At 50.5% G+C, this 24,495-nt stretch overlaps 10 protein-coding genes across 10 annotated transcripts; 5 read left to right on the forward strand and 5 right to left on the reverse strand.

Annotated features, from left to right (window-relative positions):
- The first annotated feature begins 66 nt into the window (after nucleotides 1-66).
- Nucleotides 67-1,201, forward strand: SEPMUDRAFT_148658 (uncharacterized protein). Its single transcript, XM_016905062.1, has 3 exons — nucleotides 67-231; nucleotides 290-358; nucleotides 490-1,201. The coding sequence occupies exons 1-3, from the start codon at nucleotides 130-132 to the stop codon at nucleotides 712-714; spliced, it is 396 nt and encodes a 131-aa protein (XP_016761434.1). The 5' UTR covers nucleotides 67-129; the 3' UTR covers nucleotides 715-1,201.
- A 980-nt stretch (nucleotides 1,202-2,181) lies between these two features.
- On the reverse strand, nucleotides 2,182-3,343 carry SEPMUDRAFT_148659 (uncharacterized protein). Its single transcript, XM_016905063.1, has one exon. It carries the CDS (start codon nucleotides 3,194-3,196, stop codon nucleotides 2,918-2,920), a length of 279 nt encoding a protein of 92 aa, XP_016761435.1. The 5' UTR covers nucleotides 3,197-3,343; the 3' UTR covers nucleotides 2,182-2,917.
- Nucleotides 3,344-6,492: 3,149 nt separating this feature from the next.
- Nucleotides 6,493-6,837, forward strand: SEPMUDRAFT_125143 (uncharacterized protein). The gene has a single exon (XM_016901957.1). It carries the CDS (start codon nucleotides 6,556-6,558, stop codon nucleotides 6,730-6,732), a length of 177 nt encoding a protein of 58 aa, XP_016761436.1. The 5' UTR covers nucleotides 6,493-6,555; the 3' UTR covers nucleotides 6,733-6,837.
- An 83-nt stretch (nucleotides 6,838-6,920) lies between these two features.
- SEPMUDRAFT_19291 (uncharacterized protein) lies at nucleotides 6,921-8,504 on the reverse strand (the record flags this gene model as incomplete). Its single annotated transcript, XM_016908315.1, has 3 exons — nucleotides 6,921-7,612; nucleotides 7,700-8,008; nucleotides 8,123-8,504. Coding segments are annotated over 3 exons (1,383 nt in total), but the record flags the coding sequence as incomplete, so codon positions are not given.
- Nucleotides 8,505-10,075: 1,571 nt separating this feature from the next.
- On the forward strand, nucleotides 10,076-10,567 carry SEPMUDRAFT_148661 (uncharacterized protein). Its single transcript, XM_016905064.1, has one exon. It carries the CDS (start codon nucleotides 10,112-10,114, stop codon nucleotides 10,472-10,474), a length of 363 nt encoding a protein of 120 aa, XP_016761438.1. The 5' UTR covers nucleotides 10,076-10,111; the 3' UTR covers nucleotides 10,475-10,567.
- A 1,496-nt stretch (nucleotides 10,568-12,063) lies between these two features.
- Nucleotides 12,064-14,408, reverse strand: SEPMUDRAFT_148662 (Nse4-domain-containing protein). Its single transcript, XM_016905065.1, has 5 exons — nucleotides 13,848-14,408; nucleotides 12,936-13,793; nucleotides 12,569-12,880; nucleotides 12,145-12,485; nucleotides 12,064-12,090 (listed from the first exon to the last, which is right to left on the reverse strand). The coding sequence occupies exons 1-3, from the start codon at nucleotides 14,212-14,214 to the stop codon at nucleotides 12,693-12,695; spliced, it is 1,413 nt and encodes a 470-aa protein (XP_016761439.1). The 5' UTR covers nucleotides 14,215-14,408; the 3' UTR covers nucleotides 12,064-12,090; nucleotides 12,145-12,485; nucleotides 12,569-12,692.
- Nucleotides 14,409-14,590: 182 nt separating this feature from the next.
- On the reverse strand, nucleotides 14,591-20,171 carry SEPMUDRAFT_84056 (uncharacterized protein; the record flags this gene model as incomplete). Its single annotated transcript, XM_016910344.1, has 2 exons — nucleotides 14,591-18,663; nucleotides 18,898-20,171. The coding sequence occupies one exon, from the start codon at nucleotides 20,169-20,171 to the stop codon at nucleotides 18,969-18,971; it is 1,203 nt and encodes a 400-aa protein (XP_016761440.1). The 3' UTR covers nucleotides 14,591-18,663; nucleotides 18,898-18,968.
- On the forward strand, nucleotides 14,615-17,462 carry SEPMUDRAFT_140767 (phosphatidylinositol 3-kinase; the record flags this gene model as incomplete). The annotated part of the gene is made up of 2 exons (XM_016902943.1): nucleotides 14,615-14,673; nucleotides 14,747-17,462. The coding sequence occupies 2 exons, from the start codon at nucleotides 14,615-14,617 to the stop codon at nucleotides 17,460-17,462; spliced, it is 2,775 nt and encodes a 924-aa protein (XP_016761441.1).
- Nucleotides 17,629-18,081, reverse strand: SEPMUDRAFT_116369 (uncharacterized protein; the record flags this gene model as incomplete). The annotated part of the gene is made up of 1 exon (XM_016901250.1): nucleotides 17,629-18,081. One exon carries the CDS (start codon nucleotides 18,079-18,081, stop codon nucleotides 17,629-17,631), a length of 453 nt encoding a protein of 150 aa, XP_016761442.1.
- A 1,663-nt stretch (nucleotides 20,172-21,834) lies between the features above and the next one.
- SEPMUDRAFT_84059 (Fasciclin-domain-containing protein) lies at nucleotides 21,835-23,416 on the forward strand. Its single transcript, XM_016910345.1, has 2 exons — nucleotides 21,835-21,978; nucleotides 22,037-23,416. The coding sequence occupies exons 1-2, from the start codon at nucleotides 21,843-21,845 to the stop codon at nucleotides 23,083-23,085; spliced, it is 1,185 nt and encodes a 394-aa protein (XP_016761443.1). The 5' UTR covers nucleotides 21,835-21,842; the 3' UTR covers nucleotides 23,086-23,416.
- Nucleotides 23,417-24,495: the final 1,079 nt, after the last annotated feature.

Here is a 24,495-nt window from a genome sequence, read left to right on the forward strand (position 1 = left end):
ACCACTTTGAGACATCCACTTCATGGGAGACAGTTGAATACCTAAACAGCAACCCACACACTGAGGCTTCCATCCTCCTTGTCATGCGTGAACACGCTTCTTGATCCGTCTCTCACACCCACACCCGCAATGGACGCCAGTCTTCGGAATGCGAAAGGCCTGCACGACGAGCTCGGTGCACTGCAAGCGAACCTCCTCAGACGCTTCACGAACCTCGTGAATCTCGCAGAAGTCAGTTCTTTCTCATCCCAGCCTCATCTGATTTTCTCGCTGACACTGGACGGTCCAGGTCAAACACGACACTCGCGGCGTTTCGGCAGTCACGCAATATCAAATTCAAGCAGAGACGGCAGCTCTGGTGTGCGATCCTTTTTCCTTTTTCCTTTTTCCTTTTTCCTGATGAAGCTGAAGCTTCTTCCAAACCGTTTTCTGTGTGGCACCGTGGACTGACAAGTTTTGTTTTTGTTTTCCTTTTCCCCTTTTTGCTAGATTCGCGCCGCAGAAGATGTCCAAACCATCATTCGCCAAATGCAGGAGATGTGGCTGTTTGGACAGCTCAATACGCTGGGCGAGAGTAGAGCGCAGCGGGAGACTGATGAGAATGCGAGAGATGTGGCGGGTTTACTGAAGCGTCTTACGGAAGCGAAATTTGGGGCTGGTGAGGTGGAAACAAATGGGACGAATGGGACGAATGGCGCACATCATGATGCTTGATGGTAAATGTCGCGAGGCAAGACCACCATTGGGATATTCAGAACCAGTCTCTAATAATGTCTGCCCTGGAGGGTAGAAGGGGAGTGAGTTCTCTTTTCTACATGCCCACGGAAGTCGCATGTGAGATTTCGCATCTTGCTAGGGATAGAAGACTTCTAGCAGGAGAAGGATATGGATATGCTCTCAATCGAGCATATACCTTGACGAGCTTCGGCCGACGAATCCGCAAGACAACACCACCTATGCGCGAAATATGTCTACAGACCCTCCCGTGAGCTGCGGATCTCGTCGATCTGGCTTGCAATAGCATCCACCCAGACGGTCTAGCGGGATCGATCTTCACGAGATGACGCTAATGTCGGCTCCTGCGATTATATCGTAATAAGAAGCTTTTTGGATGAGCATGCACACCGCAAAATCAATCTCGAGGGGCGACTTTTAGGCGCATGACCTTGGGATACCTTTTTATTAGATACCTCTGGTATAATAAGGAACAACAGTTCGTCATGAGTACCGAAAAAAAAGATGGGCCACGATCACGAGTACAAGTGTTTTTGGAACTCAAAGTTTTGAAGTTTGTTTTTTTTTTGTTGACGGAATGATATCCCACGCGATCATGCAAGCACAATTGAATACCAGTGGTCCAAGATACCTACCTAGGTAAATATAGGCCAGTCTACCTCTCCGAAAGAAAAGAAAAAAAAGACGAGGCAGAAGTCCAAGGTACATGTATGTACACGTAAGGTAGGTGAAAGATTTCACATTCTCTCTCAAATCAACGCAGCAGCATGTATACCTGCAGGTAAGAGGTAGGTGGGACCGTGGGGGTTGTTATCATATCACCAGAAGCTCATTATGTGGTAGTTCCTAGTCCTAGGTAAGTCTGCAGCACCTACACGTATACTTTTCCCGAATGTAGCATCTTGATGAGTATGTGCATGTTGACGGGTTAGGTTGGCACTCCTTGGGACTTGATGATTCTTATCAGATACATGTACTGATAAGCGATTCTACCAGTAGGTAGGTAGGTAGGTAGGTAGGTACATACAGGTAGGTACATGTAGGTATGTAGATACCTTCATACCGATTATACACTCATATCACGATAACAACCTACCTAGGTACCTAAGCAAATGTGACAACCTGGAAATTTAAAGTTAAGGTATAGTTTGCAGTTTTATGATGATAATGATCACTTGCTATGTACTTGGCACTTAATACAGTTAGGTATTACATACAAGAAGGTATAGCAGCTGCATTAAGAAACGGAAACTTGACCTGTATTGAGGATATAGCGTCTGACGTAGGAGTAGGTAGGTCAGGTAAGATCGGATCGTAGGAGGTACAGGTACGACTTTTAGTCTGTAGACAGAGAGAAAGAGAAAGCGGAAAAAGAAACTACACGTACACGTATACAAGAGGGATTTGGGTAAGGTAGAGGTAGGCTAGGTGCAAAAAACTAAATCCCTTTTCAATATCATCTACCTATGCCTGAGTGAAACTAACAGGAAGAGTACAATCTGAGCAAGATTTGCCAACATACATTTGGCCCTTATGATACTCCTTAGGTACCTAGCAACCTATCTATCCTTTTTTTGCAAAGCGCAAAAATCTCTCTCCTCTTGGTTCTGAACTCCTCTTGCAAATCTCTCTCTTCCTTTTCCTCTCTTTCCTCCTCGCAATATTATTGGGCAACCCCCCGGTCTGAAAGTCAGAAAATCCTCCCCTAGCTGCAAAGCATTCCGCGGACTCTTTCTCCTGCTTCTCCTCCTCCTCCTCCTCCTCCTCCTCCTCCTCCTCCTCCTCGACATCTTATCTAGGTCGATAAGCCGGTTTCCCTCTCCTCTTTCTATTACTTGACTGACTCGACTTGAGAATCTCTTCTCGAGTCTGTTAAAAATGTTTGTAGGGGAAAGAATGCTTTTTGCTTTTTGTGCATTGTCCGTCCGTCCGTTGAAGAGGAAACCCGTGTTTATCAGACCCCGTAATGATGATGATGATGATGATGATGATGTATCCTCCTCTCACGACTTTCCATAACTCGAGGTCCCTTCAAAGCCGCTAGGTAGGCAGACAGAGAGATAGAAAGAGAGAAAGTTCCCTCCCTCCTCCAACCACGCAACGAAACCCCGCTACCCCTCCCCTCCCCAAACTTTGAGAGCAGCGTTCACATCCTCTTCTCTTCTCACACCACCCCATTCAATCACCTTCTCGCTGTACTACCCTGCTCCTGCTCCTGCCGCAGCTCCTGCTTCACACTCTTATAACAAAGTGGTCCATCCGTCTCCAACCTCTTACACTTCACCAACAATCTCTTCTGACGAATCTGTTCCGAAATAGCATAATTGTCTTCGCGCGGGGCAATAGGTAAAGTCGTCGCGAGAAGAGTTTCGTCGATGGAGGAGCAGCGAGAGGAGGAGTTGGATTTGGCGCTAGAATCGCTTTGGGTGGAAGTTCGACGGGTGGGGAAGGAAAAAGGCATTTTTTTTGTTGTTGTTGTTCCTTTTGGCTTGGGGTTTTTATGGTGGTCGTTCGTGGTGGTAAGGCAACTTGAGATGTAGTTGGTCCAGCGTAAAGGTGGTGGTGGTGGTGGTGGGAGTAAGTATCTAAGTCTAATGATATGATGACTCTAGAAGGCTCTTTTTGGTGAAGGTAGTAAGAGTAGTGATTGATAGTGAATGCGGGGCGGGACGATTGACTAGGCAGAGGGGGCGGGTCATATATATACCACCTTGTGTATACCAAGGTACTAAGGGAAGGTCTAGAACTGGATAGTTTTAGACATGCACACATGCCACCCCCAGAGTCCCAGACAATGGGCAGCAAGCTAAAGCACCATCCTAGTACGCCATGCTCCGAAGAGGAGGAAGAAAGAGTGACGATCGAGGGATGCAGAGTGGCAGACTCAACAAGAGACATGGCGTAAGAGTGCATTACAGCCTGTCTATTGTATATTCATCATCAATGATATAATGTATAAGAGGGAATGCGAAATGGAAGACTCCGGAACGACGTCTGGGGGATATACCTCCTGCATGATGTCAGTATTGAATGCCATCATTGCCATGTGTCCAACGCCCACGAAGGCGTTTTCTATCACACGGCCCCGATACAGTCTGTATCCGACCGGACACATCGGGCTTTCATCACACATACACACACACATACACCCGGTCCAAATACCTCCTAGTCATTACTAGCCTCTCGATATCCTCATGGGTACCTCTCGGATTATCCCCAAGGGTATAAAAAGGGCAGGGCCCTAGCAGGCTGACAGGTCACAGAAGCGCCGGTGCGAAATCGAGCCGATATTCCATCCCATCCACCTTTGTACACTTTGCGGAGAATTGGGTCTTTTATCAAGGGTCATCAAGGGAAGGGGAGGATCCGAAGCAACAGCAGCGTGCGCAAACGGTCTCTATTGGCCTTACTGAGTATGACATTCCTGTAAGCAGAGATCATCGTCAAGACTGTTGTTGGTATGTTATACCTCCCTCCCCTCCGTACCTCCTAGCGCAAAGGCGTCGCTCGCTTTATCGGCTACCGCTATACATTTACAGCCATACCTGACACTTGAAGAACTACAGTAGGTATGTTCCGCGCTAGCCGTATGGTGTCCCGCTCTAGTTGTACAGAGAAGAGTAGCGCTAGAAGACATCACCTGCCTCGTAGTGTCTGATGATCCTATTTTCTCGATCGCGGCAATGTTGAGGAATATGCGTTATCGCTCAATACCTACGCAAGCACGTCGGGGGCACCGAGAGATGGATAGTAAGAGTCATCAAAAGGCTGATATTGTAAGTTGTTCGCTATACTGCACTGAACCCTATACAGGTCAGGGTAGCAGGAAAGGTTCATGCTTTATGCACAGTACGTACCTAGAGCCAGTCAATTCTTGACTATAAGCTACTCTACCTAGGCTGCTTTCTTCTTTGCTAAAAGGCCGATAGATCGAGATAGTCGAGTAGTCGATACAATCTACCTAGCAAAGGGACCCAAAAGATTATCTAGGTTATCGAGAATGCTTAACAGGTGCCAAGATTCATACGCAGTCATTACTTCATTACTAAGCTGCTGGACTACATGCCAAGACTAGACGAGTGCGTAGTACAGTACCTCCTGCCTCCTAGAACTTACGACTGCAGCATCAAGCACTGTATCTGTATTCGACACACACACACACACACATACAAACATACAAACAAGATCAACCTATAAACCACAGTACAGAATCCGACCGTCTATAATGCTTCCCGGCTCAGAAGCGATGTCAGGGCTTGCGCTTACTGCCCTACACACTTACGTCGAGCCCTTACGGACAACATTCACAGCGCCGCAGCGGTAGGCGTCTGATCCAGAGTAAGTAAACGAGTTCTCATACGGGGAGTTGCGTGTGCACTATGATCGATCAGGCACTACCTCGCCGCACGGTTTCAGCAGCAAATTGGGGCGCTTCGATACGGCACAGCCAGCCAGCCAGCTGGTTATTTGAGCATACTCTTGAACCTCTAGAAGACCTCCTTATCTCGCCTCCTCGCGCCCGGCGTCAAGAGAGAGTGTGTGTGTGTAGAGGGAGGAGGCAGAACAGCTGTATCGACTCTATTCTTACAAGCGAGTAAGCTAGATCCGTGCCGCCTCCGTACTCTCGATGTTTGGTACTCAGAAGACAGACAAGTGGTGCCTGCCTATTGACAAGCAAGCAAGCAGGATGGTGATTCCCGAAACAGGCGCTTGCTGATGCTTTTAGAGATACGACCGCTGAGCCAGTCGTTGAAGTTCAAGACTCATTTACTTGCTGTGTAGGCTGCTGTATAGGCGCGTAGCAGTAGTTGTGTGTTGCGTAGCCCTGAAGGTGGTTGAGTTCAGACTACTAGGGACCCGTTGACCGAAGAAGTACGAGATGTATAAGAAGAAGGAGAAGAAGAAGAAGAAGTATCTCTGCTTTTTTTCCAAGTTTAACAAACAATCAAATCAGCACTACCAGCCAAATCGGCATTACCAACCAAATCGGCATTATCAGCCAAATCAGCATTACCAACCAAATCAAAACCACCAACCCCAAACAAAATCACCAAACCCAAACAAAAAAAAATGTCTCGCCGCGCAGGAGTCATCTGCGGTGAAATCGACACCAACACCTCTCAACAATGTCCCTACATAGCCCACAGCAATTCCGAACTCCACCGCCATCTCGACACCCAGCACGGGAATAATTTCTCAAATCCACACTCTCCGGAGGATACTACGGGGGATCATTTAACAACAAGAATAAACGGAGAAGACCTAAAACCCTCGCCCGAATATATCCGCTACGTCACATGTCCCTTGAACCGATGCATTTACATTCTCTATCCCTCGCAAACCAGCATGATATGCAAGAAATATCGACGAGAGATTTATCTTTTGAGAATTTTTTGTCCGGTATGTGAAATTATTTCTTCTTTGCTGGCCGATTTTAGGAGGAGGAAGGTGGATTGTTGGGGGATGGAAGATGATGATGGGATTGTTGGTTGGATGGAAAGTTTGAGGTTGGATGGTGGGGTTGAGGAAGGAGATGGGAGGGATGGGGGTTCTTCTTTTTCTTCTTCTTCTTCTTCTTCTTCTTCTTCTTCTTCTTCTTCTTCTTCTATACTGCCACAACTTGTTGGCTGGATGGAAAGTTTGCGATTGGATGCTGGGGGGGATGGAGATGGAAGGGATGGTGTTGAGGGGGTGGGAGTGAGAGGGTCTGGGGATGGTGTTTCTTCTTCTTCTTCTTCTTCTTCTTCTTCTTCTTCTTCTTCTTCTTCTTCTTCTACGCTGCCACATCTTCTTCGGTCTTTGACGGGTTTGCTGCGAGGTATGGTTTTGGAGGAGGAGGAAGATCATGAGCACGATATGGCCTCGGAGTGGGAGGATATCGATCACGATATGGTCTCTGAGGATGATGAGGATATCGATCACGATATGGTCTTGGAGGAGGATGATATCGATCACGATATGGTCCCGGAGGAGGATAACGATCGCGCGGAGAAGTAGTTGGAAGGAGGGAGTTCCAACGTCTCTCTGTATCTCCTATCAGTCGTTCTTTAGTAGTAGGTAGTAGCAGCAGCTATATATCACATGATCGCATCACCACTTCCCCAAAACTACCAATAAATCATATCACATGATCGCATCACCACTTCCCCAAAACTACCAATAAATCATATCACCTGATATCCCGCCCACTGCCTCACCCACGCACAAATCTTCTCCACCTCCCGATCCCTCACCCACCTCACATCCTCATCCAACTCCGTATTCCTCGTATACAATTCACTATGATGCCAACCCTTCTGAACCAAATGTACCACAACATCCCTTTCGAAATCACTCTGCAGCGGCCCTCCAGGGCGAAGTTTTGCCGATACCGAAATTTCTCGCCACACGTCCATTTCGCCTGCTGTGTAGATGATGCGGCGTGCACGCGTGGGGGTCCAGCCGCCTGTGTAGTTGTTGAAGGAGGAGGCGGTGTGGTGGCCGGATGAGGGTGATGGTGATGATGATTCTGAGGTGGTAGAATTTACAATGGCGCATCTCGTAGAGAAGTAGTCATAGGTCAGAAAACGACTGACGATAGAAAAGGGAGCCGAGGGCGGCGTGCCAGTTACAAATCCACCCATCATATCATTACAGAGCAGCCATTCGTACATCTCTCCGACTCCAAGTGGCTCGCGCAGTTGCGCATATGTGTCGTCTAAGCAAGTTCCGTCGATACATAACCAGGGAGCTAAATGTTTTCGAAAATTTGCGGCATATGTCTGGAGAGCTCGAAGGGTTTGCTCGGATTGGAGAGACCAGTCTGCTCGGGGTGCGAGGGATTGATTGTTGAAATTATGTTTTGAATTGTATACGGGGAATAATTTTTGGTATGTTTCTTCGAATTCTTGTTCGTGTTCTGAGCCTTCGACAATCCAAGTGCAATAGGTTTGAATCGTTGTGTAATTTTGGCCGAGGTCGATACTACCCCAGTCACTCCAGTGAAAGCTGAGATTGTATAGAAAATCGGACGTCTTCATCTCGGCCAGTCCGAAGAGTTTCTTGATGGTCTGGAGACTCTCTTCGTCCCCGGATTCGATTATATCGTCGATGAATTGGGTGATGTTGCTTAATAATTTTAGACAGTTCTGATCACCATGCTCTATTAGAGGTAAAAAGTAGGCCCAGTATGAGGGGATTGCTTGCAGAATTGGTGAGGATGAGAGATATGCCCAGAAAGTGCCGGGCATGATGTTTGCGATCCAGCCTGTCTGTGCTGCTGAGTAGCTGCCGCCTGATGGAAAAGATATAAATAAATAAATAAATAAATATCAATTTCGGCTTTTGAGCAAAACAATTTCACAGCGACCAGATCTCTCCCTCTCTCTCTCTCTCCAGGGCAACATACCGATCAAAATCCACGGCACATCCTGTGCAGTAGTAGGACGATCCGTCCACGGCGCAACAAAATTTTCCGCAAACCGCACCACATCCTTGAGCGCATTATCCACCGTCAAATACTGCAAATGTGCCTTTGTAAAGTTTCGAAAGGGAAGGCTGGAGCCGAAATAGCGATGCTCGAGAACAATCGTTGCCGCACCGAGGTGTTGGGCAATGACGCCCACGGTGGAAAATTCGGGGCGGGAAAATATGCCATAATGATCGATGGAAGTCTCTCCTGCGAGGAATAGCACGATGGGTGCTCCTGGTCTCCAGAATGTGTTGTTCCATAAGAAGGCTTGGGAGAAGAGCCCGAGCTCGGGGTTGGGGTGGTGAATGAGTTGGGTGAAGTTGGCTCGACCGTCATGGGGAGATGGAGATAGAGAAGAGGAAGAGCCGGGAGGGATCAGTGATAATGGCAGATCGCAAGCATTCGTAGGGATGTGATTTTCTGCGGAAGGTACATCGTATGGCATGGGAATACTCCATGCTCCTACAATGTGTAGTAGCAGCGAGACCATGCCGTGCGTGGGCATTGTGTTTTTGTTGTTCGGCCTTTGCGATGGGCATTCCAACCACGAGCGTCAACAACAACGATGTTGTTCGTGTGTAGTTGGAGCCATTTAACCTAGGTAGTAATGTGTACAATGGATGCGATGACGATCATGGTGTGGCCTCCCCTTGGAGGTGTGCGAGGAAACCCTGGCGTGAACAGCATTGACCGGCAGGTCTGGCCGGTCCAATGCAAAATTGGCTTCTTCACAAGCAGCCGGGTAGCAAGATCCATGAGTGTTGGTTGTGCATCTGCAGTTCTGCACTACCTTAACTGAGGATCAAGTCTGGGGGGCATCTCGAAATCCAATGAGAGCCCTTGCTTGCACTCTCCAACTCCGTACCGAGTCACTCTCAAGAACACCTGTTTTGCACTTTTCACTGTAGAAACGCAGAGATCGATGCGCGATGCCAAGTCAAGACTATGGCAATCGCTTGCTGACACGTCATTGTGGAAGCGTTACTGTATTCCTGTGCTCGGGCCGAGTAGTTGAGAAATCGGGGATTGCACAGCTTGAAGCCTAGAGGTATATGGATCCGATACATACATGTACCGAGTTACACATTATTTTCAATTCGTGTACGGTGTAGAGCTTGGCGGTGAAGTTCTTCAGATCGTCCTGCGCAGTAATTTTCTTGTTACCGCTCGCTCGCCTCGTCCTGGTCCTGGTCCTAGTCCTCGTAGACGACGAATTCGAGCCATCTGCTATATTGGTGTATGCTCGTTACTGGACAGTAACCCTAAGCAATACCGCAACATTTCTCTGTCGCTGAGCACTAGTGTCATAGATTGTTTAGCCGAGGATTGAGCATAACTTTATAGCCACGTAGGAGGTAGCTCACACAATCCCCAAAGCACGACTTCACTTTTTCCAATTCCGTACCAGCATCCTATTTGCATATGTACGTTAGCACATGGGTTACTAGTAGTAGAGTAGGGTAGGGAGGGGGGAGGGTGAGAGCTTACGCATATCTTAGCACAAGTCTCGAACGCTGGTTGACAGGAGTCAGGGCAGCTATGGCCTTCCTCCGAAGTATTCGAGATATCGTTGGACGCGCGCTGCCTGCATCGATTGTATTTGAATTCGACCACAAGGACACAGGCAGTGTAGTAATGCCCTACCGTGCTGCAGCCAACGAGTTCGAGAGAACGAGCCGCTGAGCATGCAAATCTCGCGCCAAAATTGTGGCGTCGTTTGACTGGAGTGCCGACTGCAGCTGCAGCACTATCCCCTATAGCTGGACCAAGGACTTGTGCTCTCACGCCTAGGGCGAACAGGGAGGTCGTCGAGAGGAAAGTTGATAGATGCATATTGCGCGTAGAAAAGGACAATCGATCGACAGACCTGGTGTACGAGCGTGGGGGGCGGGGGTGGGCAGCGAGAAGAATCCTTCCGTGGCAGTAATGCACCACATCATTGCACGATATGCGCTCCTGATAGATATAAGTGCCGAGTACAGTAGGCACAGGGAGGCCGGGCAGAGAGAAGTGCAACCTTGGGCGCAATCGGAGTGGCCTAGATTGCGGTATAACAACAACGAGAAAGTTAGTCCAATTCTCACAACGCAAAGCACGGCAAGGCCAGGCGGGAAGCTGCACGTAGAGTACGGCACGTTTGTTTCTCTCGAGAATTCATTTGACCAAGACTATGCGCTCACTCTGCGCAGGCTTCAAGGTAGTGCTGTGGGCAATCCGCTATTTCGAGACCCATTTGGAGCCAGGGCATCTTCCGGGGGTCGGCTTGTGGCCTTGTGCTGGCTAAAATAGTGGTGGCCTGCACGATAACAACCCCAGAAGAGATATTTTTCCTGCAGAGTCCAGACTAGGAAATTCACGGCTATGTGGCCAGAATAAGGCTTGATGAGGCTTGAGGAACTTCGAGCTTAGTCTTGGGACTGGTTTTATTGGTGCACTGGTTATACCAGGTAGTAAAGATCTTGTCCTTGCTCGGCCTGGCTGGCTTCCTGAGAATCCTCTGGCGGTTCAATATCAATCTCGGCTTCCCTGAGCCGATGCTGCACGACTGGGCAATGGCCACAATGTTGTTCCACTTGTGCCCCAAGTTGGAAGAGAGAAGGCTTTGCCTGTTGTGCCGAGGGAGAGAAAAGAAAAGATGGAAGTTGGAACTAGGGAGGAATCATATCTGCAACTGACTAAGCAAGCGACGAGGCAAGTGCCAAGGACGATATACTGAAAAGTCTGAAATATCTCTCCGAGAGGTAGACTACTAATGCTTGTTATTAACTTCATTCGCTTATTCTGAATCGCTGTCCTCTATATCATGGAAGAAAGGAAAGCTAATAGGTATACACGGGCACACTTGTAGGTACTGGCCACAGTAGGAGCGTGAAGATTGATTGCTGCGCGATGCTATCCACGTCGTCAAGACTGCATACGGCAATCGCTCGGTTGACACGACGTTGCGGCGCACACATTACATTCAATTCACATACACGTAGTCTGGCGGTGATGTCTGGAGATACTACAGTACTGCGCAGTCTTGCAAAGTAGGGCGGATTTTCCAACCCTACGCTATGCGACCGTGATCCTGAATGTATAGCGGTCTAGATCTGAAACCATGTATATCAGTCTGAGCTTCGACTAGGAGCACTGCAGAAAGCTTTCAACGAGCCAGCCTATAGAGAGCGCAATCTATCAGCAAACTCTCAAGAGCCTAGTATGCCAATCATGTCTTTTGCGGAGTCCAGAAAGACTTATACGATGTGGTCACACACTGTGTAACATCTGTATTCGCATCTGGGGCCGCCGCTCTTTGGAAACGAGGCACTCATACTCGGCTCCTAACTGTCCCGTCTGCGGATCGTTGTTTCTGCGCAGGTTATCAAGTATTCCGCCCTATAGAGGCCCAAAGGTCCAGATGGCGCGTTCGTTTCGAAGACGGGTCGAAAAGGACCAAGCAAGGTCTGTCTGTGAGCAACGAATCCTGGCCAGTTACCTGCAGAGTCATATGGGAGAGGCTGTAACGCATCGCATGTGGCAGCCGCTGGATTCGAATCATCGCCCACAGGGATGCGTTCGAGATGTCGGTTTTCCGAAACGAGACATCTTCAGTGCGCTTGTCGTTCCGCTGTGGCGTTGTGGCGCCACCTTTTACATAAACCTCAGTTCAAGCACCAAGATGCAAAGGATCGCAGATCTCAAGAAGAGACTATAGGTATATTGTATAGGTCCAAGAAGAGTCGCGACCATTTCGGGGGTAGAGTCGAGGACTTTTCTGCGCAGGGGGAAGTACATGTAATTGGAATGGAAAGAGGCTGCGCATACGTCACCACCTCCACAATGGTTCAAAAATGAAGAAGAAAAAAAGAGGAAAAAAGAGAAAATCCCTCAAAAAGATATTTGTATAGGAATAGCCGAAGGTGCTGGCTAACAGTCAGATTTGTATGCTAGAAGGCGCAGCATTCGAATGTACTTACGGGCTCGACTAATGAGATGTCAGCAACTGAGACCATACCTTACTGTTCATGAACAGTGTCCAGATGATGGAATACGTACACCCACGACCTTGAGGTTGTCTCTGGTCAACTTGCGTTGTCTTTGACCAACTTGCGTTGTCTTTGATCAGCTTGCGTTGTCATTTGACCGGGCAACCTGTGTAGTCTTTGACCAACTTGCGCTATCTTTGACCAACTTGCGTTGTCTTTGATCAACTTGCGTTGCACCTAAGAGCCACACGCTCTACCGATTGAGCTACCCCGGCAGGGGTCATAATTGTGATTGATGAACACCCCGAATGCCATATCGTATATGATGCTCACTTTGACACAGCAAGTCAGTAGAAGGCGTGGGTTAGGGTCACGGAAGGAAAGGTGTTCTGGATGTTACCTAACCATGACTTACTTGCTCGACGGATGGTATGGACACGAGTATGCTACTGTGCTTTCGTGATATAGAAAGATCGTATGATGCAGTAGCACTGCAACGCATGCTGGAATAGAAGCTGAAGCAGTAGCTCATTGGTAAGCTAACCATACCAGCCGTTTCCGGTCACTTGTGTGGGCTGATCTTCATTGCGATGCGGTATCATCGACTCTGTGATATCAAAGGCCTCAACAAGCTTCTCCCACGTCGCATAGTCGAGTGAAAAAATGGACTGATTCTTCGTTGTCTTCTCGGCGCGTTGTTGTTCGACTGACCGTGCCTGACTGGGTACTACAAGTCATCGTCAGTCGTGAAATCGGTTACGCGGGCAAGACCGGATACACACCTAACGTGGGCAATCCCTGTTCGTCTTTTTGCACACCAGCATTGCCTTCCTTGATCAAAAAGGACACGTAGAAGAGGTTCTCGACCGTTTGTCCAAAGCTGTCGGGATTGATGACATACTCAAATAGTGACGGCGAAGCGTTCTTGGTAACCTTGTACTCGCGGCAGAAAGCTGCAATACGATCCTCGTCCATCGGACCTTCCTCTGCTTCAATCCGCTCAGCAGCTTTTCGGGCTTTGGTACAATGGCTCTGTAGATGCTTGTAGATCGCATTACATTGTGTCGTCAAAGCATTCGGATCAGCTGCTGACATGTCCTCTTTGTGGATCCTTTCGACACTTTTCGCGGGCCCAGTGTTCTGCGTCTGTCTGGCCCGTCGTTGCGTCTGCACGCGAACTTTTTTCTCGACAGAAAGGGGTCCAAGCAAAAATGAAGGACATGCAGGCCGTGAGTTGTAGGGAAAACAAGCATATCGACCCAATACTTCCCAGCTCAGATCTTCTGGATTATCATCATCATCCTCCTCTTCCTCATCGTGGTCCCGTCTGCGCCGTTGAGTCTGCGTCTGTCTTTGCGTAGCCTGAAAGTCCGCCTCATCCTCCGCTAACCCGTACGCGTGGAGATGTTTCATGTAGTATACGCAGCGGCTCAGGAACATGTCCACGTCCAGACCAGCACTAGTGTCACCAAGGATCATACTTGCAGCGCGTGTCTTTGCCATAGCTGACAGATCGACGAGTAATCTTGCGTCCATTGTTGCATCCGCAGTCTGCTTGACGCGCTTGAAATTCTGGTTGGCTTCATCGAGCTTCGCCTTGAGGCCGTCGCCATTACCTCGCATCAATTCATCGCGGTTTTCTACTCGAATCGATTAGACACTGCTCAGCCAGCCAATCTGAATGCGCGACCGACCGTGCAGCTCGCGTATCATAGCACGCGACTTGCGCTTGACCTGCCTGCGCTGGTCTGCATTCTGATTGGGGTCATAATAACGCGTGAACTTTGCGTCGTCTGGGTCCTGGTCTTCTGGAATGTCCGCCTCTTGTGTTGCGCCTGCTTGCGTTCGCGCTCGCTTCCTCTTCTGCCCTGTTGACGCGCCAGACGTGTCTGAAGTTGGCGTCGGCAGACTCGTTCTAGAGGCTGTCGAAGCGCGTCCTTTGCCCTTGTCGCGGCGCGTAGCAGGATCGCGATTCTCCTGTTCCGGCGTTGGTGAAGGACTGACACTTGTAGCAGCGCGAGATCCGCGGACGCTCGACGGTCTGGTGTTCAATCGAGCCATGGCGCGACCATGAGAAAATGTGTCGTGGAGGTGTGTGTTTCTAGCGATATGCGCGGAGTGCAGTGGTGGAGGGCGCGGTTGTCGTCGTGCGAGGGCAACGGGGTTGTCGCAAATGAGGATACGGCTTGGACAGGATGTACAGCAGATTGTAGAACTCAGTTACTCGCCAGTTACTCAGGTACCTTACATGTATTCAGATTGTGTCGCGCGCGCATCCTTGTAAAGCTTGACGCGACTGAAGACGAGGCGTGCCTGTCGCGGGCTGTCAGGACCTGTCACGGGTCACGTCAGAGCTTCCCTTCTGGCCAACATCACCTTTAATCACTCCAGCTCTTCTCTTCCCGTACCTGATCCTCCTCGCCTACCGACAACCTCCAGGTATACACCTGCTTGGCCCATCATGGAGCCGTTCACCTTTGCGAGCTCGTCCGAGCTGCACATGCCCGTCGGCGTCAAGGTGTGGGTTGATCTATGGCCGCCAATCCAAGGGACAGCCCGTCCAAGTACTTGAATTAATTGATGGAGCGTGCAGAAACCGGCTGGAAGGGTACGAGAAGCCTCTGCCCTACTCGACGCTGCTCAAGCGACCCGATCTGCGCCACCGCGGCAGCAACCTCACCGCCAACTCCGAGCTCTACATCACCGTCACGCCTTTTGCCGACTCCAAGCCGCTGACCGTCCCCGCCCAGACGCCTTACAAGCACTTTCGCAACGGTCGCGTCTGGAACCAGTGGCTGTCTCTGCCCATTGACTACAGCAGTCTGCCTGCCAATACACAGCTCGCCATCACCCTCTGGGATCTGTCGCCCATCAACCCGAGCGGTGGAGACAAGAGCCATCACATTCCGTTTGGGGGAACCACCATTCCCCTCTTCGACGACGATGCCACTCTTCGAACTGGCCGGCAGAAGTGCAAGATCTGGAGGCACAAGGCTGCCGATGGCTTCTCCGACACCACTACCCGCTTCGACGAGCCACGCAAGCGAGGCCGCCGCAACCAGCCCGCAGAGCCGATCGTGGTCGATGAGAAACTGAGTCGGCGAGACGCCGAGTTGGAACGCTTAGTCTCTCTGATGAAGAAGCATGAAATGGGCGAGATATCCGAGAGTCGGTGGCTCGATCAAATGGTCTTCCGCCAGGTCGAGAAGCTGGAGAGGCAGCAGATCAAAGACTCTATCAAGTCAAGACGTCCTGCGTTGCCAGTCAACGGTGATACAAGTGGCGAACACTCAGAGATGCAGTGTGCAGACGGCGATCCGGACCACGTGGACGGCACGTTCTTCCTCTACATTGAGTTTCCTCGATTTGACCACCCTATTGTATTTACCGATCATGAATACCCGCCTCCGCCCGTCTCATCCATACCGGCGCCACACCCGCTCAGTACCCCCGGTGTCAACTTCAAGCCACCACCTGAAGTGCAACTAGGCCCAGGAATCCACTCCGATGGACTGAATGATACAGATGGAGGCGGGAGATTGATCGGAATCTACGATCCGGAGGTAGGCTACGCTGACAATCCGGCCGAAACAAAGCATCGACGACTTGTTCGAGGCCAGCAGCACGCTCTAGATCGTGATCTGAGGCCGAATCCGAAGATGCGCGATTTCCTCAATCGTGTCATGATGTACGGCCCTACTGTCGACCTGAGCGACAAAGAGAAGGACGAGGTCTGGCGCTTCAGACATCATCTCACGCGGGACAAGCGAGCACTCACGAAACTCGTCAAGTCGGTGAATTGGAACGAGCCGGCCGAGAGCAAGCAGGCCATTGCATTGCTGCCCAAATGGGTCGAGATTGACATCGATGATGCCCTTGAACTCCTCGGCCCCGGCGTACGAAATCCCACTGTCCGCGCGTATGCCGTGGATCGGCTACGCAAAGCTGATGACGAGGAGTTGTTGCTCTACCTATTACAGCTTGTACAAGCGTTGAAGTTCGAACCACAACATTCCCGAGAACAAGACGAGAGCGACTCGTCGCTCGCATCCTTATTGATTGCACGATCAGCGGCTAATCTAAAGCTCGGCAATTTCCTACATTGGTATCTCATGGTGGAATTGGATCTGGGAGACGAGCAGGCCCAATCTTCTGCAAACAAGAAGCTCTTTGCACGTGTGAGCTTCGACTTTCAAAAGGAGCTCGAAACGACAGCAGAGGGTAAGGCGCGACGACGAGTGCTCTTGCGACAAGGGGAATTCATCACCGTCCTCAGTAAGATCAGCAAAGACGTGCAGTCACAGAAAGGAGACCGGTTGAGGAAGATCGAACATCTGAAGAAGATGCTCGCAGACCCCAGGAACGAGCTTCTCCATTTGGATCCTCCATTGCCGCTGCCACTCGATCCAGAAATCAAGGCCGTTGGCATCATTCCCGATAACTGCAATGTCTTCAAGTCTTCTTTGCTGCCTCTTCTGCTCAACGTCAAGACCGACACCGGAGAGGTATATCCCTTCATGTTCAAATCCGGAGACGACCTACGTCAAGATCAACTTGTCATCCAAATCATCGCCCTCATGGACCGACTCCTTCGCAAAGAGAATCTAGACCTCAAACTCACGCCATATCGAACACTGGCTACATCACGTCTAGCAGGCGCTGTGCAGTTTATTGCATCTACGCCTATATCCGCTATACTGACAAATCCCAAATATAACAATTCAATCCTCGGCTACCTGAAAGCTCACAATCCTCCCAGATCTTCTTCGCAATCAATTCTCGGCGTCCGGAAAGATGCCATGGACAACTACGTTAAATCCGTCGCTGGGTATTGCGTCGTCACCTACCTTCTAGGAGTTGGAGACCGCCACCTCGACAACCTTCTCCTCACTGGAGATGGGCACTTCCTTCACATTGACTTTGGCTACATTCTCGGACGCGATCCCAAACCCATGGCCCCCCTCATGAAACTTTCTCGAGAGATGATTGAAGGTATGGGAGGCTCCAACAATGAACAAGAAAGCCAATTCGAGTCTTTCAAGTCGTATTGTTTTACGGCATATACAACTCTGAGGAGGCAGAGTTCTCTCATATTGAATCTCTTCTCCTTGATGCAGGATGCGGGCATTCCCGGCCTGGCTGTGTTCGGTGATCAGGCTGTGAGGAAAGTGGAAGAGAGATTCAAGCTGGACGTCAGCGAGACTGATGCAACGAGAGTTTTCGAGGAGATGATCAACAGGGAGATTGGGGCTTGGGGCCCAGTCTTGATTGACAAACTGCACGGATATGCGCAGGCTTGGAAGGCTTGATTGAATACTTGTTCCTGACTTGTCTGTGTAAGCGGAGAGTGAAGACGGAGAACAGATGCGGCCCACAAGGCTCTTCCTCTTCTAGACAGATGAGGTCGCGCTCGTGTCACGGGATTGGTGCATGATCGTGTACAACAGTCCGTACCAAGCCGAGCCACTGATAACTTTAGTCGCTAGAATCTACGGTCACATACCGCGCGGTACTCAGCCATCGCATCGTCAATACATGTATCTGCAGAGGGCTATGTGCCAATACAAAATTGCTCGTGTCCTTCGACAAATACCTGCCGACATCGAGCCTAGCCATTTGCGCGACGTCCACGGTGGCTGCAAATCGGCCACATCCAGAAAATGCGGTAGGTCGTGATACATTGACAGGGTTCATGATATCACTTTGAAAAGTGATCTCCAAAGTCAGAATATCTCCAAAGTCAGACATTGTCGTCATTTCCAATGCCACCATGCTGTGCTGACGGTCTATATCATCACGCGGAGGCGACCGCAAGCGGCGGATGATTTCTGCGCGCTGGTCAGTATCCCAGGAGGGTGGAAAGCGACTCCCGATTCGCGAGCTCGTGTAGGGGAATCCGCTTTTTGACCACGTCTGAGTGATCTTCATCGTCATCTCCCGGGTCCGACATTCCATATGGGTGTTTAAGTCCAAATCCATTCCTGGTCAAGCGGGAAATGGCTCTCCAATGGTCGCGCGGGGAAGTTCTACCTTGTAGCCAATGGGTCCCTATTTTGGTTTGGTCCATGGTGTGATGGGTCTCGGGAAATATACTTGTGAACACAATGTTCAATCTCTATTGTCATCTCATTCTTTCGCATCGCCGAAGAGCGGAAAGCAGTCGATGCATTGTAAGAAAACATGGCGTTCTAGATGTCGCCGAAGCAGTCGGCACTTGCAGCACTGTAAGATCCTGTGGCTGCTTTGATGGATCGCTATGTCCATCCTTTCACACGCCCAGAACAGGCCTTGTCTGATCTGAAAGTGTTAAACACTTTGTAATTCCTTGCTCGCGAGATGTAGTGCTTGTTGTTCCACGTTGCAAAGTGTGCTGAAAGGTCCCGGTAGGATGCAGAAGCGAGCGCGTGATCGTAGGGATCAGTGCCCACCCGTGCGAATGAGCTTTTTCGAGATACTCTCGTCACATGGTCCGAGCGATCGTGGAAATGCCCTAGTGCAAGCAGAAAAGCGCTAGAGAATGTCAGCACGGCCACGCAAAAGACAACGCGAACAGTTACGAGCGCAATCGAAGGTATGAAGTGAGTGCTACGAGACCGCGCGAGGGCAAGTCTCTTCAATCTTGGGCATCAAAAATGATACAAGCTGATCAAGGTGCAGGAGCCCAGCTTGCCGTCCTCCGCCCGGAGTATATTGTGGGGGAAGGGAGTAAGAAGGAAACGATGCTGCCGAAAGTGGGCATCCTACCTTGGTAACTCGACGAGAATCGTCCGGCGATTGAAGACTTCCGTAGTTCGACGCACAACTCATGGCGAAGCTCAGCCTCCAGCCTTCTCCTTCTCCTTGGCCGCCTTTCTTGCCAGATATCGTGCTTTTGCATCATTGACATCCGTCGCCGTCTTAGTTGACTTTGCAGCCCGCTCTAGCTTGGCTCGCTCTTCTTCTTCCTCTTCTCGTTGCCTCTTCAGTCGTTCAGCAAGCTGCTCTTCCATCAGCTTACTCTGTCGCTCTCTCGTTGCCTGCTGGGCATCGTGTTTCCTGGTTGGAAAAGCGGACTGCGCAGGGCGATTGGAGCTCTTCAAATGGTCTGCAGCTCTCTTATCCGAGCCTTTCCCAGATGGAACGATATTGAGTCCAGCAGACAGCAGTTCCCGCTTGTCTGTGATCTGACCTTCCTCATTGACGTGGATGTTCTTGCCTCTTGCCTTGGCTTCTTCCGCCAACTCAGCATCCGTCTTCTTCCTATCTTCATCAGCGATTTTTACGCCCTCTCTTTCAGCTTTCTCAGCGGCCTCGACAGCTTCCTGGTGCTGCCTCTCGGACTGGTCCATCATGGTTCGATAAAATCCAGCCATGCCTCCCACCAGCTTATTTCCTCTCCTCTTCTCCTCCTCCTCGGCCTTCCTTTTCTCTTCCTCCTCCAACTTCCTCGTTTCCTCTTGTTGAGCCTTGTATGCACTCGTGACAAACTTCTCCTTGTCGGCGAACTCATCTCCCTCGGCCTCTCGTTCTTTCTGTAACAATTTCTCCCGTGCGATCTGCTGGTCCTGTTTCCGTCTCGAAGCCGACTCAAGCAAGTTGTTGATGTACTTTGGTTTCCGCGCGATGGCATCCTCTTTCAAAGCAGCTTTTTTGGCTTCTGTCACCGATGTCTTGGCATCGTGGAAGGAGTCGTAGTCGAAAATGGACGAGTCCGCCTTTTCGGCATCTTTGACTCGATTCTCAGCGGCGCGCAGGGCAGACAGATCTTGTCGCGCTTCGTCATTGTCGTGAGGTCGTGCCGGGATGCCTTTGGGCTTAGTTTTGGTGAGACCGAGTGCCGGTGTGGACTGTGAGGTGGATTTGGTGGTAGCGCTGTTGCTGCTGCCACCGAAAGTGGTGATTTCTTCTATGGCAGCCTCGGCGGGTCCGGACTGCTGAAGCCCATCGTCGTCGTCGTCGCCGTCCTCATCGTCGAGAAGAGTCCGTCGCGGAGGCGGGGGCCCTTTCTTCTTGACGTTCAGGCCGTATTTGAGTGACATGGTTCTGTGATGGTCTGAAGATTCAAGGTCGGGTGCAGTGCAGGCAGTAAATTAGTCTATTTCTGCCGACTTCACTTTCGCTTCCTCCTTCCACCACCACCACCACCACCATCACCACCACCGCAACAAAGGCAATAACAACAACAACCACCACCAAAAGCAAAATGCATTTTTCTCTTACACATGCAGCAACCAATGACTGGCTTGGTGCACACAGAAGCGGCCAGTGAAAACAATGCCAGCACGTCTGCTGTTCTCGCATGTCTGTCTACAGTCTGCCTATCACCTCCAGGACCGTATTACACTTTCTCGGCCCTCTTCCGGCATCGTTCTGTCATCTCTCACCTACCGTTATTCTTGACCATTCTGGCAAGTGCTCATCAATGGCCAGCGCTGGAATCCCGGATCCTTCGCGCGCTGGCTGTGCTGTGTTCCGTTCAGCTTGACCGCTGATCGTCTCAGGCCTCTCATAGGAGCACCGTCACATGGCTTATGGTGGCTGCGGGACTGTCTAATAGCTACAGGCAATGGCTACATGCATGACATGACAGCACACAACGCATGGCAGCCGGATGAATTCGATATATTCCAGCAGATATATCTCCTGTACTACCTTCCCATCCTTCACTAACTGCCCAGCACCTATCAAGATGGCGGACGACGAACGAAGCTAGCTTCCATTGGTTCGAAGCCCTTTCCTGCCGCTCACGATCACCAATGCAATCGACATCGGTGTCCTCGGCATGTTCCAGATCATCATCATCATCATCACAGTCATCATCATCATGAAGACGACGAACTTGGTTCGCGGAAAGAGTTCAGACCAGCCGACACAATCTTCAGGCATGGACTGGCATTACTCGCAAACGCAGGCCGAACCCTGCTTCCCGAGCTCAGAGGCCGCATAAGTCCGCGGAATATTTTTACTGTACACCACCCATCCTACACCACCTGTCCGTCTTGCTTACGCACACCCGCCATACTGGGCAACTGGGATTATGATTTCTATTATCCCATATGGCTTGGCATATCGCCAAGTCTTGCTCTTGGCAGATAGCCGCTGTAGCCAAGGTCGATTCTGCGGGGTGGACCTGATATTTTCATCAAGTCACATCGTCATAGACCTCCACGAGTTTCATCCTCCAAGCAAACATGTACGTGTCTTTCGGATCGATGTCCTGTCTTAGACCGATACGATGGTATCAACCGACTTGAGTTCCTACGGATCCACGAACCGCTGGGACGTTAGAGAGACAGAGATCAATATGCCATTGGATGGCGGCCCGTCATGCTGGAGCAGCTACACATATCAGTATTTTGTCCGTCAAAGTCTTTAATGGCACCTTCATCAGGACATCGCTAGAAGGAGGTCGCGTGTCGCCGCGGGATGTACCACTACCGGGAATGCTGGGCACAGCAGGGTCCAGGCTGTGCACGTACATGGCTCCAATGAAGATGTTCCGGATGGCTTCAAGTTCTGTCAAAGTTGGTCTACAAGCGATCCATCGTTGCATGGCGCACGTCAGCGGGAACACGGACATTCAAGGTAGATCTTGCGAGTTGAGAGATATGTATTGTAAGTAAGTAGTAGGCTACCACTTCTTGAACGCGCAGTCCTCCAGCCCTGTTTTACATCTCCTTCACTTTACCGACCACGATCATCTAGCGGCCATGCAGTTCAAGGCTCTTACCTTCGCAGCATCCGCTGCTCTTGTCGCAGCCCAAGGGCCTGTAGCTCTCACTGATGCTCTCACGAACACGCCGGAACTCTCCCAGCTGAATCAGATCTTGGGTGGATTCCCAGACCGTGAGTCTGATCATCATTGTGACTGATTACAGTAGCACGGGAGCTGACCAATCTACAGTGGTGTCTTTGTTGGGAAATGCCAGCAACATCACCATCTTTGCGCCTAATAACCAGGCCTTCGAAGCTGCCTCATCGGCGCTCGAAGCTCTCCAGGCCACTCCCGACGCCATCTCGGCGCTGCTCACATACCACGTTGCCAATGGCTCCCTGATGTCCGCAGGCATCTCCGAAACACCGACCTTTCTGCCCACCCTTCTCGCAAATGAGACCTATACCAATGTCACTGGTGGCCAAGTCGTCGGCGTCAGGACAGAGGGCGAGAATGCGGTCGTTACCAGTGGTCTTGGTGGCACGGCCAATGTCACCACTACAGATATTGCCATCAACAATGGAAGCACGGTGCATATCATCGATAGTGTGCTCGCCATTCCTCAAAATCTGTATATGACTGCAGTCATGGCCAACCTGACTGCCCTGGCTGGAGCCCTCAATGCTACCAACCTCACGGAGCCACTGAACGCTGCTTCGGACATCACAGTATTTGCCCCGACCACTGCAGCATTCGAGGACATTTCCTCTGCTCTTGCAAACTTGACCGCTGAAGACGCCGCTGGCATTCTGGGATACCACGTCATCAACGGAACAGTGGCGTACAGCTCCCTCCTGGGAAACGTCTCTGTCCCATCATCCACAGGACAAGACCTGAACATCACAGTCATCGACGGCGCAGTCTTCGTCAATGCCGCTCGCGTCATCGCCACAGATGTCCTCGTCGCCAACGGAGTCGTTCACGTCATCGACGCCGTCCTCAACCCCAACAGCACTCTCACCCCTGACCCAGCCAGCGAGAGCCCAGTGGTGCAGTTCCAAGGCGCAACCGATGAGGGTGAAGTCGCTTACACCTCTGGCCTTCCAGCTGCCACTACCGCTTTCGTGACTACTACAGCAAACGTCGCAGAGGGTTACACTGCCATTCCGACTGAAGACCTTAATTCTCTCACGGAAGGCGCCGCTAGTGGAACTTCCTCGGCTGGTGCTGCGAAGATGACGGGGGCTGTCGCTGCTGCAGTTCTCTTTGGTGCGGCTGGTTTCGCTGCTCAATTGTAAGACTTGGGCTTTTGTCCTTCTGCTTTGATTTTTGCTTTCTTCACGACTCCGACCTACTCGGCTCCATGGAATGTATCGTCGATGACCTAGGTAGTCAGGTGGCATAAAGTTTCCATGAGTAGAGCTAGCTTGGGGGGATGAGGGGAGGCCGGGTAAAGTATTGAGAAAAAGAAAAGCAGAAGCGGGAGCAGAAGCAGAAGCAGAAGCAAGCAGTACAATGTACGAGAAACGATATGGAATATGGGATGGATATGTATACGGCAGAGGAACAAAGGTTGTTGTTGTTGTTTATGTAATGTACGTTTTTGACAAGGTATAACCAACTCCAAGTCCAATCTCGTTTTCCGCAATCCACATCACCTTGTCGGTATTAATTTCAGCTCTTCCCATTGTGGGCCCATTGTGGGAACAAGAAGTACGGAAAGTACGGTAAGAGCAGTGGAAAGGTGCGGTCGGAATGAAAGTAAGTATTGCTCCAGCGAGCTCTCGATCGAGCTGCTGTGGGAAAGCGTAGTAACTGGTTTCGGCAGAGCATCCATACATCCATCCTACCTGGCCTTATGGACATTTCTCCAATCTTTTGAATCATAGAAGTGTGCGTTTGCCAATGTACAGGTACCTATCTGTACCTTATATATATAGCTATGTAGCATCGCTTCTACGTATTATTACACTATCATCCAGGTCCAACTCCCATGCTCTCGTCGCCACTCCCTCACCTTTCCAGCAGCTCTGAAAAGTCACGAATCGAAAGTTTTGCTGTGACATGCTTGCGCGAACAGGAAATCGTTGGATCAGCGTGAAGCAGTTGAACGTAGGCGGAAGATTAGTAGGTAGCAGAGGTAGGAGGTAGGACCAGGTGCGAGATGCCCAAAGCGGTAACGTCCCATGATAGACGACAAGAGGTGGAATACGACAGGGCGAACCACGAAATCCACGGAACGACCAGAACGATCGGCGTGGCCAACAGCCACAACAGCATCCATAAGACGAGACCACTAAGCCTATTCGCGATAATGCGTTTGTTAATAAGATCGAGCTCACGCAGACACATGTCGTACTGCATCTTTGGCATGCTACTACTCCACTGGCTTCCACTGGCGCAAGCCACACTGCGGCGGGATGAGCAACCCTCGAAGCTAAACGAGATTTCTGATCCGCGGCGCAGATGCAGAGTTCTGTGACCTGTCTGGTTGTTTGCCGGATCATAATCCAGACGTTCTAAGAATCCAAGGCCGCCACCACCTCTGACTAGACTAGCCTCGTGTCATTGATTGTTAGATGAGAGTGTCGGACGAAGTATACTGTATAGCTGTTGATGGTCTCCAAGCGTGCAGAGGACATTCCTCTAAGCGGTGCTAGCGTAGACCCTCCGTGATGCTGGAGTCATCACTATGCAAGCTCGTATTT

This window comes from Sphaerulina musiva (genome assembly GCF_000320565.1).
Source record: "Sphaerulina musiva SO2202 unplaced genomic scaffold SEPMUscaffold_4, whole genome shotgun sequence".
Taxonomy (NCBI): Eukaryota; Fungi; Ascomycota; class Dothideomycetes; order Mycosphaerellales; family Mycosphaerellaceae; genus Sphaerulina; species Sphaerulina musiva.

Excerpts from the sequence above, each read along its gene's own strand:
- SEPMUDRAFT_84059 (XM_016910345.1), top strand. The coding sequence starts at position 21,843 with ATGCAGTTCAAGGCTCTTACCTTCGCAGCATCCGCTGCTCTTGTCGCA. Across the intron at positions 21,979-22,036 it reads CTTGGGTGGATTCCCAGACC|TGGTGTCTTTGTTGGGAAAT; the intron begins GTGAGTCTGATC and ends ACCAATCTACAG.
- SEPMUDRAFT_148659 (XM_016905063.1), bottom strand. The coding sequence starts at position 3,196 with ATGCCTTTTTCCTTCCCCACCCGTCGAACTTCCACCCAAAGCGATTCT.
- SEPMUDRAFT_148661 (XM_016905064.1), top strand. The coding sequence starts at position 10,112 with ATGCACCACATCATTGCACGATATGCGCTCCTGATAGATATAAGTGCC.
- SEPMUDRAFT_148658 (XM_016905062.1), top strand. The coding sequence starts at position 130 with ATGGACGCCAGTCTTCGGAATGCGAAAGGCCTGCACGACGAGCTCGGT. Across the intron at positions 232-289 it reads ACCTCGTGAATCTCGCAGAA|GTCAAACACGACACTCGCGG; the intron begins GTCAGTTCTTTC and ends TGGACGGTCCAG. Across the intron at positions 359-489 it reads AAGCAGAGACGGCAGCTCTG|ATTCGCGCCGCAGAAGATGT; the intron begins GTGTGCGATCCT and ends CCTTTTTGCTAG.
- SEPMUDRAFT_125143 (XM_016901957.1), top strand. The coding sequence starts at position 6,556 with ATGGTTTTGGAGGAGGAGGAAGATCATGAGCACGATATGGCCTCGGAG.
- SEPMUDRAFT_148662 (XM_016905065.1), bottom strand. The coding sequence starts at position 14,214 with ATGGCTCGATTGAACACCAGACCGTCGAGCGTCCGCGGATCTCGCGCT. Across the intron at positions 13,794-13,847 it reads TATGATACGCGAGCTGCACG|AAAACCGCGATGAATTGATG; the intron begins GTCGGTCGCGCA and ends CGATTCGAGTAG. Across the intron at positions 12,881-12,935 it reads ACAGGGATTGCCCACGTTAG|TACCCAGTCAGGCACGGTCA; the intron begins GTGTGTATCCGG and ends GATGACTTGTAG.